The sequence below is a fragment of the Chelmon rostratus genome, chromosome 6 (assembly GCF_017976325.1).
Source record: "Chelmon rostratus isolate fCheRos1 chromosome 6, fCheRos1.pri, whole genome shotgun sequence".
Classification (NCBI taxonomy): Eukaryota; Metazoa; Chordata; class Actinopteri; order Chaetodontiformes; family Chaetodontidae; genus Chelmon; species Chelmon rostratus.
Window position 1 is genome coordinate 21,821,901 of NC_055663.1, and position 16,954 is coordinate 21,838,854.

At 40.4% G+C, this 16,954-nt stretch overlaps 1 protein-coding gene across 3 annotated transcripts; it reads right to left on the minus strand.

Moving 5' to 3' along the window:
- Positions 1 to 21: 21 nt before the first annotated feature.
- Positions 22 to 16,587, minus strand: parvb (parvin, beta). 3 transcript variants are annotated; one of them, XM_041938175.1, is made up of 13 exons: positions 16,353 to 16,587; positions 9,363 to 9,452; positions 8,120 to 8,190; positions 7,896 to 7,998; positions 6,076 to 6,216; positions 5,279 to 5,394; positions 4,875 to 4,933; positions 4,727 to 4,746; positions 4,348 to 4,409; positions 4,183 to 4,251; positions 3,939 to 4,040; positions 3,794 to 3,866; positions 22 to 1,896 (listed from the first exon to the last, which is right to left on the minus strand). In XM_041938175.1, exons 1-13 carry the CDS (start codon positions 16,459 to 16,461, stop codon positions 1,820 to 1,822), a joined length of 1,092 nt encoding a protein of 363 aa, XP_041794109.1. In that variant the 5' UTR covers positions 16,462 to 16,587; the 3' UTR covers positions 22 to 1,819. The 3 variants fall into 3 exon arrangements, with proteins under 3 accessions (XP_041794109.1, XP_041794111.1, XP_041794110.1); XM_041938177.1 differs by lacking the exon at positions 16,353 to 16,587 and adding an exon at positions 13,798 to 13,842; XM_041938176.1 differs by lacking the exon at positions 16,353 to 16,587 and adding an exon at positions 11,975 to 12,085.
- Between the last annotated feature and the right edge of the window lie 367 nt (positions 16,588 to 16,954).

Genomic DNA, 16,954 nt, shown 5'->3' on the forward strand with positions numbered 1-16,954 from the left:
AAATGAAATTCTCATTCTGTTTGATTCCATTCATTTATTCCTTGATTGGCAAGATAAAAAAAACGCACAGTGGTGAGCCACCCAGCGCGAGCGCAGTTTAGATTGACTCATCCTCTCTCAATAATTTAGCACGGCTCGAAAAAGGATGAGTAGTCGTTCACTGTACATCTTAGCAGGTCTCCAGGTGGCACCGCAGGCCCAGCTCGGCTTCAGGAGAGCGCAGAGAGGTCCAGGCCTCCTCGGAGACTCGACTGAAAGGCAGGTCAATATGAAGATCCTCTGACTGAGCTCTCCCGGGACGGCAAGAGCACGCTGCACTTAAGGCAGAAGGCAACAGCATCAGCTTTTAAATATGGCTTGAGATGTGGTCTGCATAGTTCAGAGTAAACAAGAACTATTCACAGTTCCTTCCAGCTGTAAAAACGATTATATATATATATATATATATATATATATATATATATATATAGTAAGAATAAACAAAGCATTTTCAGATATTATATAATATGTCATATATATATAATACAAAGCACTCAAGTTTCTTAAAGCAATAGTAAAAACCATTTTGAGAAATATGCTTCGTTGCTTTCTTGTGGAGTTAGATGAGACCATTGATAACACTCTACTATCTGTACATTATATATGAAGATACAGTGAGGCACCGGTTAGCTTAGCTTAGAATAAACATGGAAACAGGCAAAATACAGTGCATTTGGTCAAAACTGAGTTAAGACCAGAATTTGACTTTTTGTTACGTGTTTTAGTATACACACACAAAAAAAAGCCATAGAAATGTATGTCTATAAAAACTGCTTTTTATATTTGCAGTGACTCCAACCAGCCAGACAGCTAAAGAAAGAAGCTATATCATCTGAAAGCTAGCTGGTGAGATAGCCACAGCTAGGACAACATTTACTTGTTTTATTTTCGCCACCCTACTATTTGTACACTTAAATAACAAGAGCTATTTTGATGTACTGACATCTTAGTAATTAAGTTTGTTTTCCATGTCACTAAATGAAGCAGCAGCTAAATCCAGACATGATGGAGCGATAAAGCCCAGTTAAACTCTTGCTAACAGCACTTGTCTAGCAGAGTAGCAGTAACTGCCATCTCAACTTTTGACTCTTGTGACGCTACCATTAAATCACATTGAAATGTATTAAGTTGTAATATTTATATGCTATGGACAGTGATAGTCAAAATAAAGTTTAGTTTCAAAACAATGTCATGAAGAAACCAAATTTTGTTGGTGCACCTGTTTGCAGCCTTTATGCTAACATGAGCTAACCAGCTGCTGGTTCTAACCTTACTTTTTAGCACACAAGCATGAGAGTGATGATTGATTTTTTGGCAAGAAAGTGAATAAGCATATTTCCAATAATGTTGAACTATTCCTTTAATATGTACACAGAGTATTTTTAGATACTGTGCTAAATAATATTCAATGTGTTTAACTTTCTTAAATGGCCTATTATTTGTTGGAGGGTTGAGTTTTACACACATGTTTTCCAGTTTTAACATTATGCCCTCACACATTTGTCCCGTGGCGGCTGTGTATTCAAATGCAGGCTAAAGGTTGCAGGGTTTCCCCGGCTGCAGTTAACGTTCGAGGCAGGAATAAATAAATACTGACATTTGGGGAAGATTAAATACTAACATTCAGAGCCATTTTCAGGCTACTCCCCATGGGTCTTTTTAAGTCCCACATAACGATGACTACAATCCCACTTGGTCTCCTCCAGTGTCCAGACTGTAATGCATAATGTCAGCGCAGGCACAGGACAGTGTTCAAATCAGGGGGTGAAGCTGGAACAGTTCACTCAGAGTTCTTGTAATTGGTGAACAAGTTGTAGAGGACTCTGAGGGTGGACTTGAGGTTCAGGTTGACAACATCTGAAAAACAAATTGAGACAGGAGAGATCATTACAGTTTGCAAAACTTTTGAGAAAACTTCAGGAAGAAACCTTTGACATGTACAAAAACTAATGTTATAAGAGATAAATTGCATTCTTGGAACACTTAGGCACAGAATAAATGGGCTGTGCTACCATAAAATCATATTTACACTGCAAAGGAGCTTCTTCTATGATTGCAGTTGGACTACTTTCCTTCAAAAGGGTTATTTTGTAATTTTGGAAATGAAATAGAGCTTAAAATAGCTCCCAAAGAATTTGCAAATGATTGTCATGTGGTGTATTACTTCTTACCAGAAGAGATTCAAAGGCTGAAAAATACTTTGTGTTCTCTTTGTCAGTAACATGGTGTACTACAGAAGTGCTTATTTGCTTGTTGTAAATTCTCATCAGAACTAGGTCTTTGTGATTCAACCACTGCCATTGCATCACCATTAAAATAGGATTTCTTAAGCTCCTTATCATCTGCATTGCCCTGTTTGCTTGGCTGACACTGTAGATATCATTAACAGCTTTGAGATCTCTACTTTCATGCAGATGTGCATAAAACTTAGCACAGCTTATGCTAATCAGAACACATATACTGTAGTAGGAGTGCAGCTACGCAGCTATGAAGATAATACATAACATCCAATTACTGCAAAAATTGTGAGAAGTGATTGCAAGTAGTTTTTTGGGGGGGAAATAAGAGTTTCCTTTTTGGCTTAGTCAAAAAAATGTTTGAAGAATGGAAAAGCATTTGCATTCACACAGTGTGTGGAGAGAAACAATATTTACACATTCTGAAAGGGTGCTGTAGCTTACATTGGTTCAAAATTCAAATATTTATAAATCACACACACAATTTTGTAGTAAACTGCTTTGTGGTCATCTCCAAGGACTGTGCAGAAAGCAAGTAAAAAATGAGGAGATATATGGAAAAATAGGCTAATTAGAGTAATTTAGGGCAAAGAAAATAACAAAAACAAAGAGCATGAGCAAAAGTTTACACAATGTATTAAATAGTGGAATATAAGTAGTGTAAGTAATTGGAAATTAAATAAAACATAAAATATGGGACACGAATGTGGAACAAAATGTAAATGTGGCCACTGCATACGACAAAAATAGAAGCACAACATGGGATGTAAAGTAGCTCTGAGAATTCTGTATACGACACAGTTGAAAAGTCTTAAATATGTTGTGCTCGGATGTTTCAACAGATATTTATTCCTCTAAATCTCAGATGTGCTGTGACTGATTTAAATTACACAACAAAAAAATAATAACATGGTTCTTTCAATATCATACTCGGTGAATTAATGTGACCAACCAGCACCTAGTATCAATGTGAATGCTTCAGTGGAGCAAGATACTGATTCCAGTTTAAGGACACGATCAGTATTAGATCACACTCTGAAAGCTATTTCCAAATTTTCTGTAATAGCATTTCTGCCTCTACGGGGGGTATGAAGAGCATAAAGGGTCTATGAAAAACAGGGAAAACTCACCAATAATCATCATAATAGCAAAAACTACTTGAAGCCAGTACGCCATAATTAGATTTTTTAATTAGAAGCTTTTACATTCTCTTAAATAAAATCAGGCTGGTTTATTCAAACTGGACAACGAAGTGTAGCTCAAGGCTCAACAGCCGTCCAGTATTGGAGTTTAAGGGTGGGGTAAGGTTTCCATCTACTGGACAACCTTTAACATGACTCCCCCTGTAGAGCACCAACCATTCAACACGTTTTTTAATGGTCCCTCATAAGTGCAAGAGACTCATAGTCTCCTCCAAGCCTCCATAAAACCTCCTTCACATTTCAAATTCACATTTTACATCTCTTATCTGGGCTGAGAATAATGTCATATTTCTGTAATGTGTGCCTATAAAATACCTTCTGGTCTGGCTTTGGGTTTCTTCAGGCCTCCGTCCTGCATCAGCTCAAAAGCAAACGCCACATTGTGAACCTGCGGGGACACCACATGGAATTTCAGAGCGCTGATAAGTTGCAAATTTCACTTTTTGGAGGCTGTAATCACCTTCTGTTCGAAGCTCTCTGGGGTGAGGAAGAAGTTGTACAGAGGGACAAAGTAGTCCTCAAGGAGCCCCATCAGCAAAACCAGGTACACTCCATCAGCAAACTGCACACAAACATGCAGACCACAAGATTTACAGCAGATCCAGTATTTAAACTTCAAAATAGATCAGACTGGATTATATGAGAATTTTAAGAACTGACTGCATCTGCGGCTGAAGGTCTAGATGAAGCATCCCATCTCTTACCTGAGATTCCAGCTCCGTAACTTCCAGGTTCAGCTTATTCAGGTGTTTGTTCACGAAGGTGATGAGAGACTGGCAACACGATCAACGAATTATTAATCATGTTTACAGAACAATTACATTAGCATTAAATTATCCCCCGTCATGCAAAGAAAAGGTCTTTAATACCGTTTTTACTACGTTGAGCTTGTCAGGTGCATGATCCAACAAAGTGTCAAACGCGTCCCTCTCTGTTGTAAAAAAGAATCAATTCAAAGGTTATGAAGACTTAAAAGAATCATTTGACATTTTGGGAAATATCAAAGGTGTCAAAAAGATGAGAAGATCGATGCCGCTCCCATATCTGTTCTGTAAATATATCCTCTACAGCCAGCAGATGGCTAACTTAGCTTAGCGTAATGACTGGGAGCAGGAGGAAACAGCTAGCCTGGCTCTGCCCAAAGGTAAAAAACCTGCACCTCTAAAGCTTCTAAATTATCATGTTATGTCTTGTTTATTTAATTCATACAAAAACTTTCCGTCACGTGGTGACGTGGCCGGGACTCACCAAATCTTCCCATCATCATTCTGAAAAGCAAAAAAAGGACAAATGGAAAGACTGTTTTTATACCACAATAAGCACGATTAAGGCTTTAAAACACAAAATCTATGTAAGGAGAGGACGAATGTGGATGAAGTTATTAATCAGCTCGTACTCGGTGGTGCTCGTCAGCTCCTTGGTCACAAGAGCGGTCTGCAGGATGCCCTCTCGTTTCTGCTCACACAAAAGTCAGCGTGCTTCAGTTAATACATGAGACAACCACAGGAAAACTACATGCACAGTCGAGACAATACAAAATACTGACAGATGGTGGAAACATTTAGCCATAAACTGACACTTTGCCATCTGTCGCTATGATGATATTATTGTTTGGATGAGTCTTTGTTATGTTGTTTATGTTTAATTTTGAGGTATATTTTTAGTTATCATGTTGATTGTCTGTAACTCGCTGCCTTTTAAAATTAAAAGCATAAATAAAACCATGCACCTCTGTATCCATCCCTATAGCATTGGACATATGATGAATGCATCCTGTGTGAGCCTGATGAGACACTTTACCTTGACTACCACCACTTGTACAGAAACGTGCTCAGGAAGCCTGATGGGGGCCTGGAAGTGCATCGCGAGAGCCACCAGCAGATAGACAATAGCCACCAGGTTCTTCGAATGGATAGCTGCAAGAGGAAATCACACGAGAGGACGGCCAGCTCTTTCACACTGCCTACTAACACAATGACGAGAGCAATTTTCTAAAGATGAAAGGTAACAGTTGGTGCTTTGTTCACAGACAAAAGAAAAATTAAAAAGCTGCAAATGAGCAGTTAACGACGCATGAAATCATTTAACTCTCTCCTGTGCACAATGCTCGTGTTTGCAGAGTTCCTCAATACTCTGCACAGGATTAAATACTCTCTATTTGTAATGCAAATTATCTTCTTCATGGGCACTCCACCAGTTCTACACATGAAGGGCAGTTTGCATGCCCGAGTGTATAATCTCTTCTGTGGCTGTGGAGGAGCTCTCCAAAAGTTTCACAAAATAACCACAATGGAATTGAGAGTTTTTCCATTTCTAGCAGAAGCCCTGCATTACAAAGTGGAGGTGTGGAGAAAAAAGAGTGGGCATTTAGGAGGCAGGAAGACTTTAATGAAAGAGTCGCATTGCAGGTAGGCTCCATTATTTCTAAAGCTTGACTCATATGAGGGACTAAAAGTCCAGATATATCTGCCTCTGTAGCTTCAGTTTTCACCATTCTTTTATGATCTGTCTCTTGCGAGTTTCCCAACTTTATGAAAGTGAATTACTTTAAGCTGGAGCACCAGTTTAAGCAGCACAGTCACTAATGCTTAACTCACAGTCCACGTTCCACTCAATGGTCCAGCCGTGAGGCCTCAGCAGCTCGTTGACGGCCTCCAAAACGGTCTGAAGCTTCTGCTTCTGGCCGATCTCTGACTGGGTCACCTCGGCCACGTTCAGCTTCCTGCCTGACAACTTCTCTGTCGACGACAGCAGAGATGAGAGATATCAGCTCAGACTTTCCATACACAGAAGAGAGACATGAATAGGAATTAGGAAGGCTTGATTCAAGTGCGTGGGCACAGGAAAAAAACCACAGATTTAAAAAGGAGAAAAACTGGTGACAAAAGGCCTTCATTTACATAAACGACATAAGTTACAAAGTGCTTCAAACCAAACAGTGCACAAGAAAAGTTTTTTTTTCACGCCTGCATTAGTGTGGGCTTTATGCATAGGAAAACAAGGACATGATGCTCTTGAAAATGCAGACAACAGAGATAACTGGCAAAGGAAGGAAGACTTCTCTGCTCTAAGCAACAATAAGAACGAGGATTTAGGAAGCTTATCTCAAGCGTGGCTTCAAATATTTTAAAAAAAGAAGAAACTGATCATAAAAGGAGCTCGGAAAGGCAACGGGGACTGATGCAATAAAACACTGAGACTGCATGAGGGGCAAAAGCAATAAAGGTGTGCGAGAAGTGAAAGAGCACACAACATTTCTGCAACACATGCAACCAAGTGTCAGCTCTGTCCTGTACTGGTTGGCTTTTGGAAATCAATTTGCAAGTTCTTGATGATTTATTCTTGTAGATGTTTGGGACATTTTGTCAGGCTGCAATAATTATCTAGTGTTTTCAGAGAAGAAACAAATGTAAGGAGCAGGAGGAGGAGTCTGAGCACACACGTTTTCTCTTTGAATACAAAAAAAGTACACAAGAAGTTAAGAATCTCCATGCAAGACAAAGATGTAAGAAATGCAAAGAAAATGCACAGGGATATAAACACAGACACGAAGGTGATCACTAAAAACCAAATCCATTCAATCCCTGCAAACATTCAATTATGTAAATTTAGCTTTTATTACAGCTACTATTGCAGTGACATTACATGTGGTCACTTTTAAAGTAGATGCTTTTAAACATTAGCATGTCTGGGTGGACACTGAATAAGGCCAAGTTTTCACTGTGCTGTAACAAACAACAGACACAAGGGGGAACCCTTCACAGGCCAAAGACCCAGAGGCTTTCCTACACACAGCAGCAGCCTGCTGAGAACACCTTCATCACACTGGAGAAAACAAAAATGTGCCAATAATACGCATTTTGACATGAAACTGAATGAGATGATGATTTATGTACCTGAGGGTTTGTCATTGTATAGCTTATCTTTAAAAATGTCCCTCAAAATGAAAGAAATGTTGAATTGAGTGAACTGTTTTCACCCGCAGTCATCATCAATGTGTGTTTTAATGCTAATATGAGATAATACGTTGGTCATTTTACGCAAGATATTCACGACTGCCAGCTAATACCCCAAAATTAAGCTTTGTCTAATGCGCAGCTGGCACACATGTGCATAGAGAAATGAAACCGATTGCAGCTAACGTCTATTGAAAATGCAGTTTAGTGGTCAAAGAAGTCTGTCAAGCATCAAACTCACAATATGAAATAAAACATCTTTGCATGCAAGTAAAATAGTAAATTGTTAACTGTACCTCTGTTAAACTTTATGCTGACAGAGTGCATGAATGAATTCAACACTGTCTAACACTAGTAATACTGCAGTTTTTCACACCACTGCTGGTAAGTTGAAGGCGTAAAGAAGTCATATGGATAAGCAGGTTGTCAGAATCGTGATGCCAAAGAAACCAGTTTCTCACCAAATAACTTCTGGAGAACTTGTCCATCATAACAGTCCTCCTCCAGGTCTTTGACTATGATCCTCTCTTCCTCCAGCTCACTGTTGATCCAGTCAATCAGGACCTGGACACACATTAGAATACAATAAAAACCTACTAATCAAACTGTTTTCTTCAGATTTTTGACTGTTCTGCTTCAGCTGGGGAGATGTGATGTATGTGGGCACAATGTGATGCCGGACTACCTTCAGAAGATCTTTAAATTTAAGGTTTTCCCGTGATGTTGGGTCCAACATGATCCTCTCAGCGTTTTCCTCTGATGAAGATAATGTGAGAGACGTTAGGACAGTCAGCGGACATGTGAGTGGATGTTCATGACAGTCAAATTCCCTTTGGATACAGATGTATTTTTTGGTCTCATGTAAATACAAATCGACAGACACACACACACAATGTTCCTCTCATCACTCTCATGTCAACAGTGATTCACGTGGCAACATAAGACAAAGGCGTCTCCACCCACTTTCATTTCCTGCTCCTCTGCTGTCAAAATCCCCATTAGTCAACACGTGTCAACATATTCACAGTGTGACCTCACTAACCTCTGACAACCTCTGCAAAAAAATGTTATAAGGAGCAGAAAATATTGGAAATGCAATTGCAGTATTAAGAACACAGCAGCCTCCAGTCAGAAAATTAACACAAATGTTTCACATTTAGGCAATAATAGTGTTTTAACATAAGAGATGCTGTTTCAGTGGTATTCAGATCCTTTACTCAAGTGAAAGTACCAATACAACAATATAAAAATACTCTATTACAAGTTAAAGTCGGGTCTTTAAAGTAAAAGTTAAAATATGCTTAAAAGTAACAAAAGTAAAAGAAGAATGGCCTGTGATTGGCATATTACTACATATTACAGAAAATTCTCAATGCATAAGCAGTACTTTACTGCTTTATATACAGTGGGGTAGTACAGGCCTCAATCTGAGGGGGCATGAGATGATTAATGGGTTAGGAAAGAAGGAAAAACTAGTGTTGCTGCAGAACTCTGGAGGAATTTCTTTGCTTTTTGTGCAACAATGAATAATTTGACCTCTTTGGCCCTCAAACAGTGATTTAAATGGAAGCATTTGAGAAGATTAGAGGGGAAATATATGTTGGCTAGAACTGCAACCAACTCATAGACATCTGAAAGCCACAAACAGACACGTTGTTGTAAGAGGTCACACACCAAAAAGGTTGCAAACCACTGGTTTTATGTCTAACAGTGAATTCATTTTATAAGCTAGAAACTAAAGCTGTCAAATGAGTGTAGTGGAGTAAAAAGTACAACAGTTCCCTCTGAAATGTAGCAGAGTAGAAGCATCATGCTTGAGTAAATGTACTTAGGTACATTCCACCGCTGTGGAGTTTCAGTTCTAAATAATACATTCTTCACTTTTACTTTCTGTATGTGCAGATGTGTGTTTGTGTGTGTGCGTATACCCAGCAGTGTGTCCTCTGGGTGGATGTCTGTCCCTGTGGGAAGCATGGGAGCATTGATGGCATTCTTCCCCTCCTCATGGAGATCGCTCACTGGTAAGACAACAACAACAACAAACACACACACACACACACACACACACACACACACACACACACACACACACACACACACGCACACACACACATGCACACACACACACATGAAACATGAAAGTCAAAAAACGGGCATGACAAATACAATAAAACAAATCCACAGAAACGTTTACTGTATTTGTTCTCTCTGAGTATAGAGAAAGAGAGACAAGACCAAGACGATAAATAGAAAGCTTGTCAGCATCACTGGTAGCGGTATTAGTTCAACAACATCATAAATTCCCCTTGTGGGGAAAGTGTGGTGTCAATTTGGTGTCAGCTTGCAGACCCTGATCCTGCTCTCCAGACTTCATTTAACCACCACTCGCCTCTGTTTAGTGTCCGGAACAGTCAGAGCTGAACTATGTGAAATTTACACGGGACTCCAAATCTGTAGACAGTTTAACCACGATCTGAACAGGAAACTTTCCATGAACAGGCTGGGGGAGCACCGCTACACACGGGACAAAAAGTTGTAGAAAGCCTTTTGTGGCTTCAGAGGGAGCTGCTTGAATGAATAAATGATGTCACTAAAGTCTGAAAACGGGTTAAAAAGCAGTGAGTTTACCAAACCTCTACGGCCAGCTTCACATCTCTGCTTGAGGCTGGTGGCTCGAGGCTACATTAGCCACGACTGGCTTAACACACTTGAATCTCTCACTGAACAGTTAGCATTGTGGGTAATGGAGGCGCCGGGTTTTGGCAGGAAAGGAATGAAAAAGATAATCTGGTTCTGCTGCAAGAAAAACTGCCCATCACGAGTTCGACAGTTATATAAGTGTTGTATTAAATTGGTGGTGAAAACACATCATTTTAACACATTTCTCATTTAACGATTTATCTTTTAAAATATGTCTTTATTTTTTTAGATTTATCCTTGTTTAATTATAAATGTCTTCATTATTTGCCTCTGTGTACAGCACTTTCATTTTAATAATGGTTTGTGCAACAGGAGTAATTTATTATCATTATCATTATGATCAAAAATGATAATAATACTGTAAATGATCAATTTTTCTCAAGGTGCAAAACAGAAATTGCATCACAGGATTAGATGATGCATTTATACATCTTAATAAACTCAAACAGCCAACTCCAAACAGGACAACTCAAATACTCGGTTTATCTGGCAACTATCAATTAACCCTGCTCAGATAGTCATTCATGCTAAACCCACAGTAGAACAATCCCAAACACTCCCAATTCCACATTATAAATTAAGTATGTTCCAACCATTCACCCTTAACGTACCATATTGTGCTAATACAACATTCTGCACTGACCACGAGCTGTCACACGCCCGTCACTTCCTAAATTCTTCTCCAGCCATGTGAGACTCTTTCCTTTCCAGCACAGACTGCATTACAGGGCAGCAGCGTCCATCGGCGGCTCTTTCAAGGATCGAGCTATTTAAGAGCGTATCTCAGGACTTTTCCAGCGTAAACATGCAATGTACCCGAAATATGGTTAGAATGAGAACGAGAACGTTGATTAAAGGTGACAAGACGCTCACTGAAAAACACACGCACACACACTGACACACACACTTGAGATAAAATCCATTTCTGCTGATGCTTTCACGACTGATTGGAGAGACACTCCGGGGATTTACAGGCTACAGGCTTTCTTCCCCTAATGGCCACGTCGCTTTTATCATCCTGCATTTCAATTTCAAGACCTTCAACAGGCTGGACCTCAATCAATGGCCTCAAATCTATCATTTCATTGACTTTGCTATTTATAAAACCAGCACAGAGAACCAAGGTGAAGGCAGAAACAGAAACATGGCTGCACTTTCAGCTGTTTTTCAAATTAAAAGCATGTAAAATTTATTTTTCTAGAATGAGAGAATAGAATGAATGACAGTCTGCTCAGTGTGTCTGTGATCCAATCTGGACAAAATCTTCACTTCAAAGCATTACAAAGAGAGGATACACAGAATTACCCCGGGAGGAGGGGCCCCTGCAGGTTTCCTATCAGATTCAGCCTCCTCATAAGTCGAGCCCTGAATCTCACAACAGATCAGCAGTTTGCTTTGTAATTACAAAGCGAGCTTGCTGTATTTCATCTTAATTGTGCTGCTTCCTCCCTCCGTCTCCATCTGACTGCATTACTGCTGCTCTGCACTGAGGCACACACAGCTTCACACAGTCAAGTGAAAGATGTGGGTGAAAACGGTCAAATTATACAAGGTAATTAAATCTGCACAGCAGATTTATGCAGAGTGATGCATGGAAATGAAAACACTTCCACTCGCCCGGCCAGAAATATAACAGCAACCCTCACAAAGACACGCAGTCGATCCTATAATGTTAAGTGCACGTTTAACATTGACACGCAGTACTTACATCTCGATGACCTCTTATGAGAGCCAACAGAACCCATTGCTGGATATGAACCACAGAGGTCTAAGGTAACAGGTTTGTTTCCCCATTTCCACTTCCAAGTTCCTCATTAGCCCAACATTAAAACCAAATTACCTTGTTTCTTCCTCTTGGTCCCACACAGAAGCCCCGCCATGTCCTCTCTATATACCTCCGGATTCCCCCCCGATGGCAGCGAAGGTAGAAAATATAGGAGTGTGTGTGTGTGTGTGAGAGAGAGTGTGTGTGAATCGCAGTGGTCGGGGCTGAGCAGTGGCAGGGGCGGCATCACGTGTTTATTTCTGTCACAACCCTCCACCCCACCACTGCGTCCAGTTACAGGAGTCGCTGGGGTGTGTGTGTGTGTGTGTGTGTGTGCACGTGTGTGTGCATGTTTGCATGGACAGGAAGGAGACACCAGAGTGGACGTAAATGCACCGAAGCAACCTCTGAGCTGTCAAACAGTGGACACAGGACAGGCTTCACTGACCTCTCACAGGTATGGCGCCGACTGGAATACCTTTATTCTAATATTCATATCCAGGCATGCAGGGTGGTACGAAAAGAGCATTTTCTCACACAAACAATGCCAAGTTCATGTTTTTCTTCTTATAATATGCTGTAATTCCACAGCAATGTATGTGATTGGAGCCTTCAATATGTTTTGCTGCAGCAGATAATCAATCAGGCAGCAGCTGTATTCCTGTTAACTGAATTAAACTAATTGAATACAAGCCAAAGCCTGCAGTCGAGAGCATTTATCTTATGCCGGCTGTTTTGCACAAACTCATGTCATAAACCTCCTCAGTGTCATTACAAACATTATGGGAAAGGACAAAAAGATTAGTCAGCAGCAACATGTGGTGAGATTTCTTTAGCTTTACAGACAAAAATGTCCCATCTGCATCTTAAACAACAGCGTGAAGCAGATTGAAATCGACGTCCTACTTTGGTTCCGCTGCTCCCAGCGGGGGGTTGGGGGGGTACCGTGGCACAGAGGGGGAAGATATAAATAATGCAGCAGTATGGAGAAGACTGACTGGACCTTAAATATAGCTTTGGTTATTTACACCAACACAGGCAGCAGTGAGTAACAGCAGCCAGGAGGTGATGGTGTCGCTGAGTTTGTTCCACAGGGGGCCTTTAGCGGATATTAACCATGACAGCTGCAGCTCTTTAAATTATTACACCTAATATTCTCCTCCTGCTACTTCTCAGTGCTCTGCACATAAAGCATCTACTGCATGACAATCTGCTGCTCTGCCCTTCATCATTTCTCCCTGTTAAAGGTTTTTTGGGTGTTTTCTTATCAAGGCTCAAAGGACGGAGGGTGTCGAATGCTGTAAATCCCTCTGAGACAAATTTATACCGACATGTTGTTTGAGAGGAAAGATCTGCCAATATGATTTTTCTTACATTAGCTATTAACTGATGGTGTATTTTACAGCTGGAAAATAAACTTTTCAGAGCTCTCTGGTGACGAAACTGTGCAACAGCTTCAATGTTGGAAAGTCTAAAACATATCTTTGGCTTTTCTTTGCTGTAATTTCTCATTACACTATCGCTTGACGTATGACCGTCCACAACCCATAACATTAATTAGCTTGACTTTGCTTGGTCACTTGCGTCATTGCTTGAAACACAAATGTACTTGTATGTTAAAAATACCAGTGAATCTCCTGGATAATGCCTGCTAACAATACCATAATTGTTAAATCAATATAATTGACCAGCAATTTGGATGTTTTGTACAATACTTGCACACAGAAAGCGACAATATATAAATGCATATTGTATTTGGTAATGTTGGGTCACCCTTTTTGGGTGTATGCATAATTATACATAAATTAATGCATAAGGCATCTCTTTTTGATGTAATAAAATAAGTCGGCAGAGTGAGCAAAAAAAAGCAGCATAGCAATAATAAACAGATGACTTACTATTATCAGCATCCATCCTAAAACCTGTCTTAGCTGTATTCTGTATGTTAAACGCTTTAAGCACCCTAAGATAACACAATTAGGATGTGACATAACACTGTCAGGCCTTATAAAGCAAACATGTGTGCTTTGCCTTGACTGCTGACAGGGAGAGCTGGGCCTTGTCAGAGAGACGCAGACTTCCTTTCAGTTTATCAGGATAAACAGGAGTCACGAACATACTGGCTGTTCCAAAACTAGGTTTGCAACTGCAGGAATCTGAACTGTATAAATGTTCCTTTCTGTCTTGTTGAATAGCCTTAGGAAACACTTTCCATCCCTTTTCTCATACAAGGCCTGTTTCAGCCCTGTGCTGAAACATGTAACTGTGGTTGCTAAGGAGTGCCCACACAATTAAAGAAACCATAAGTCTCTTTTTTTAAAGGAGCAATCCATTTATTCTCTTAATGATTATTCAGCAGCTGTGAGGCAACTTTTCCAGTGTCGACTCGTCTCTGTCGGGCGTTCCCCTTGAAGAGTAAAGCACCACACCCAAACGTAACAGACAGCAGCAGCAGCAGCAGCAGCAACAGCAGCAACAGCAGCAGCAGCACGTGAGGCCATGGCTGTGCATCCATTAGCAAGATTAAACCTTACTGTCCTCCTGTTATACTGATTTCTAATTCTAGAATCAGCAGATTTTTAAAGAGATCATCAGAGCTTTAATCCACTTGGACCACACAGAGGCACCGCACTCCATCAGCAGAGTTCAGCACCTGCAGCGCTCACTTAAAGCCATTTGTTGGCAAAATTATTTAATTGTATGTAAGCTGGATGTTGGAGGTCGGAGTTACTATGAGAGATTTTTAAGACGTTGAATTAAGGGCTGCAACTATTTATTTTCATCATCAAGAAACCTGTTGATTATTTTCTCCATTTATTGTTTTGTCTATAAAACCAAAGACACTGTGAAAAAATGTCCCTAAGTGACATTTTCAAGTGGCTTATTTGATCAGCTGACTGTCCAAAGCCCAAATGTATTCAATTAACCATAACAGTGACAAATAAATGCAGCAAATCATCATATTTGACAAGCTGGAACTGAAATGTTTGGCATTTTTGCTTGAAAAACGATGCATTTTTAATGAGTCGACGGCACAACTAATCATTTTAGCTGCAGCTGAACTGTCGATCGGTTTGAAATACAACTATATCCTAACTTCTACATATTAAATTAAGGGTCTCTCTCTCTCTTTCATGCTCACATTTGTAAAACAGCTTCACATCTCTGAGACTTCTGGGGTCGTAATAATTTCGGGACGTCATTTTGTGAATGGTCTTTAATTCTGTATCAGGTTGTATTATCTTCATCGCTGCTTTCAGAGAAGCATGGAGCACAAGATTAGGCAGGAAGCCAATTACTGTCATTACCTCGTTACACCACGACTCCACCTCTCCGTTATCTTCTAATTAACTCACTGGGCTGAACTGTCTGCAGGGTTTTCTGTTAACCCCTTGAGTGTCTTCAAGGTTAGACCACCCTGGCGGAATAGTAACTGATTTTTTTAAAGTCTAAAATGCCAGTTTACAGTGATATGAAACCTGCCATTTTTGCTAAATAAATGGACCCTATTGATTAATGGATTAAGTTTCTGTCAATCAACTAAAATGTTTTAGCTCTTCTTTAAAATATGATGATGTCTTGTGCATCACTTTGTGCACATTCCCCCGAAAAACTCTGGACATGTTAAGTTTTAACAATGTTTGGCAAGTATTTCTGACTCTTTCCACCAATCTCAAGAGGCAAAACTGCAAATTTTAGCAGCCTGATCGAGATACTTTAAACTGTTAAAACCCTTAGATGTATGGGATTTAATGAGGCTCGTAGAACAATTAATGTGTCTCTGTCCTCCTGCTGGTGGACCTCCTTTAATGGAGATTCCAAACACATGGCTGTGAGCTCACACACACACACACACACACACTCACACACACACTGAGGCGTTAAACCTCGCAGCTGTCTGCTTTACCACACACTGACTGGCCTGTGGGAGGGCAGAAAATAGTTTGGTCAACAACTGGAAAACTAGGACAATAACTTGAAGACTGTTCTGATGTCCACACTGCAGAGAGCTAAGAAATCCTCTTACACATTTATCTTCATAACCTTGCATTCCTGTCACCGGTCACTGGCTCTGTGGTCTATTTCTGTTTATTACCTCATGTTAAATGCCCGTGGAGTCTCTCAGAGGCTTTGTCTCGCCTCTCATCCACTCACAAGCGTTTCTCACACACCAAAACCGCTCAAGAGCTCGAAATATGACTGAATCTGTGATCAGATATTAATTGACCCGGATTACAACCATAGAGTGAAGATAAACCCTTGTGTGTGTCACTGTAACTGTGTGTACAGATGCTGTAAATCATATGTGCAGCTCATGATTAAATGTCCCAGAGGAGGATATTTTAACAGCACATCATGTGATTGCAGCACCATGGACAGAAACCCAACAAAGAGGACAAAAAGAGGCTTTTCATAATGTAAGCATGTGAAGGCAAATTTAATACTAACTCACCTTCTTTAGCTTTCTTCTTCCGCACCAGGGTTCCTCCTAATTTCCCGAGGAAAGACTCGTCCTTTCTCATTTTTGCGGGCTGCGCGGTGGCGGAGGTGCTGCCGGACATCTTTCAGGAGGTGTGATGTGTTTGCGTGTCTCTCTCCGATGTCTGTTAGTAATGTCACTCCTCCCGGTGGTGCTTTCAGGCACCGGCGCGCGATCCAATCACGGCGAAAAGACGCCAAACTGACACATTCACGGGCAGACAGCAGCTGAATGAAGGAGAGCTGCTTGTGCATCAACACAAGGCAATGACTCACATGTGAGTAGAGGCGTCATCTGCTTCAGTGTTTACTGACGGCGCGTCCCACAGCGCCCCCCAGCGGCAGGAAGAGAAACAGGGTTTACAGGGAGACTAGACTCAAAGACTCAAATGAAGCTCATCAAATGTACTTTTCTCCAAAAGTTTGATCAAAAGTAGGAGTACTACACTATAAAAAATACTTCAATACAAGTAAAAATACTGCATTCATAATTAATTTAAGTAAAAGTACTTCAAGTATTATCAGGAAATTGTGCTGTAAGTATCAAAAGTAAAGTACTCATTCTGCAGAATGATC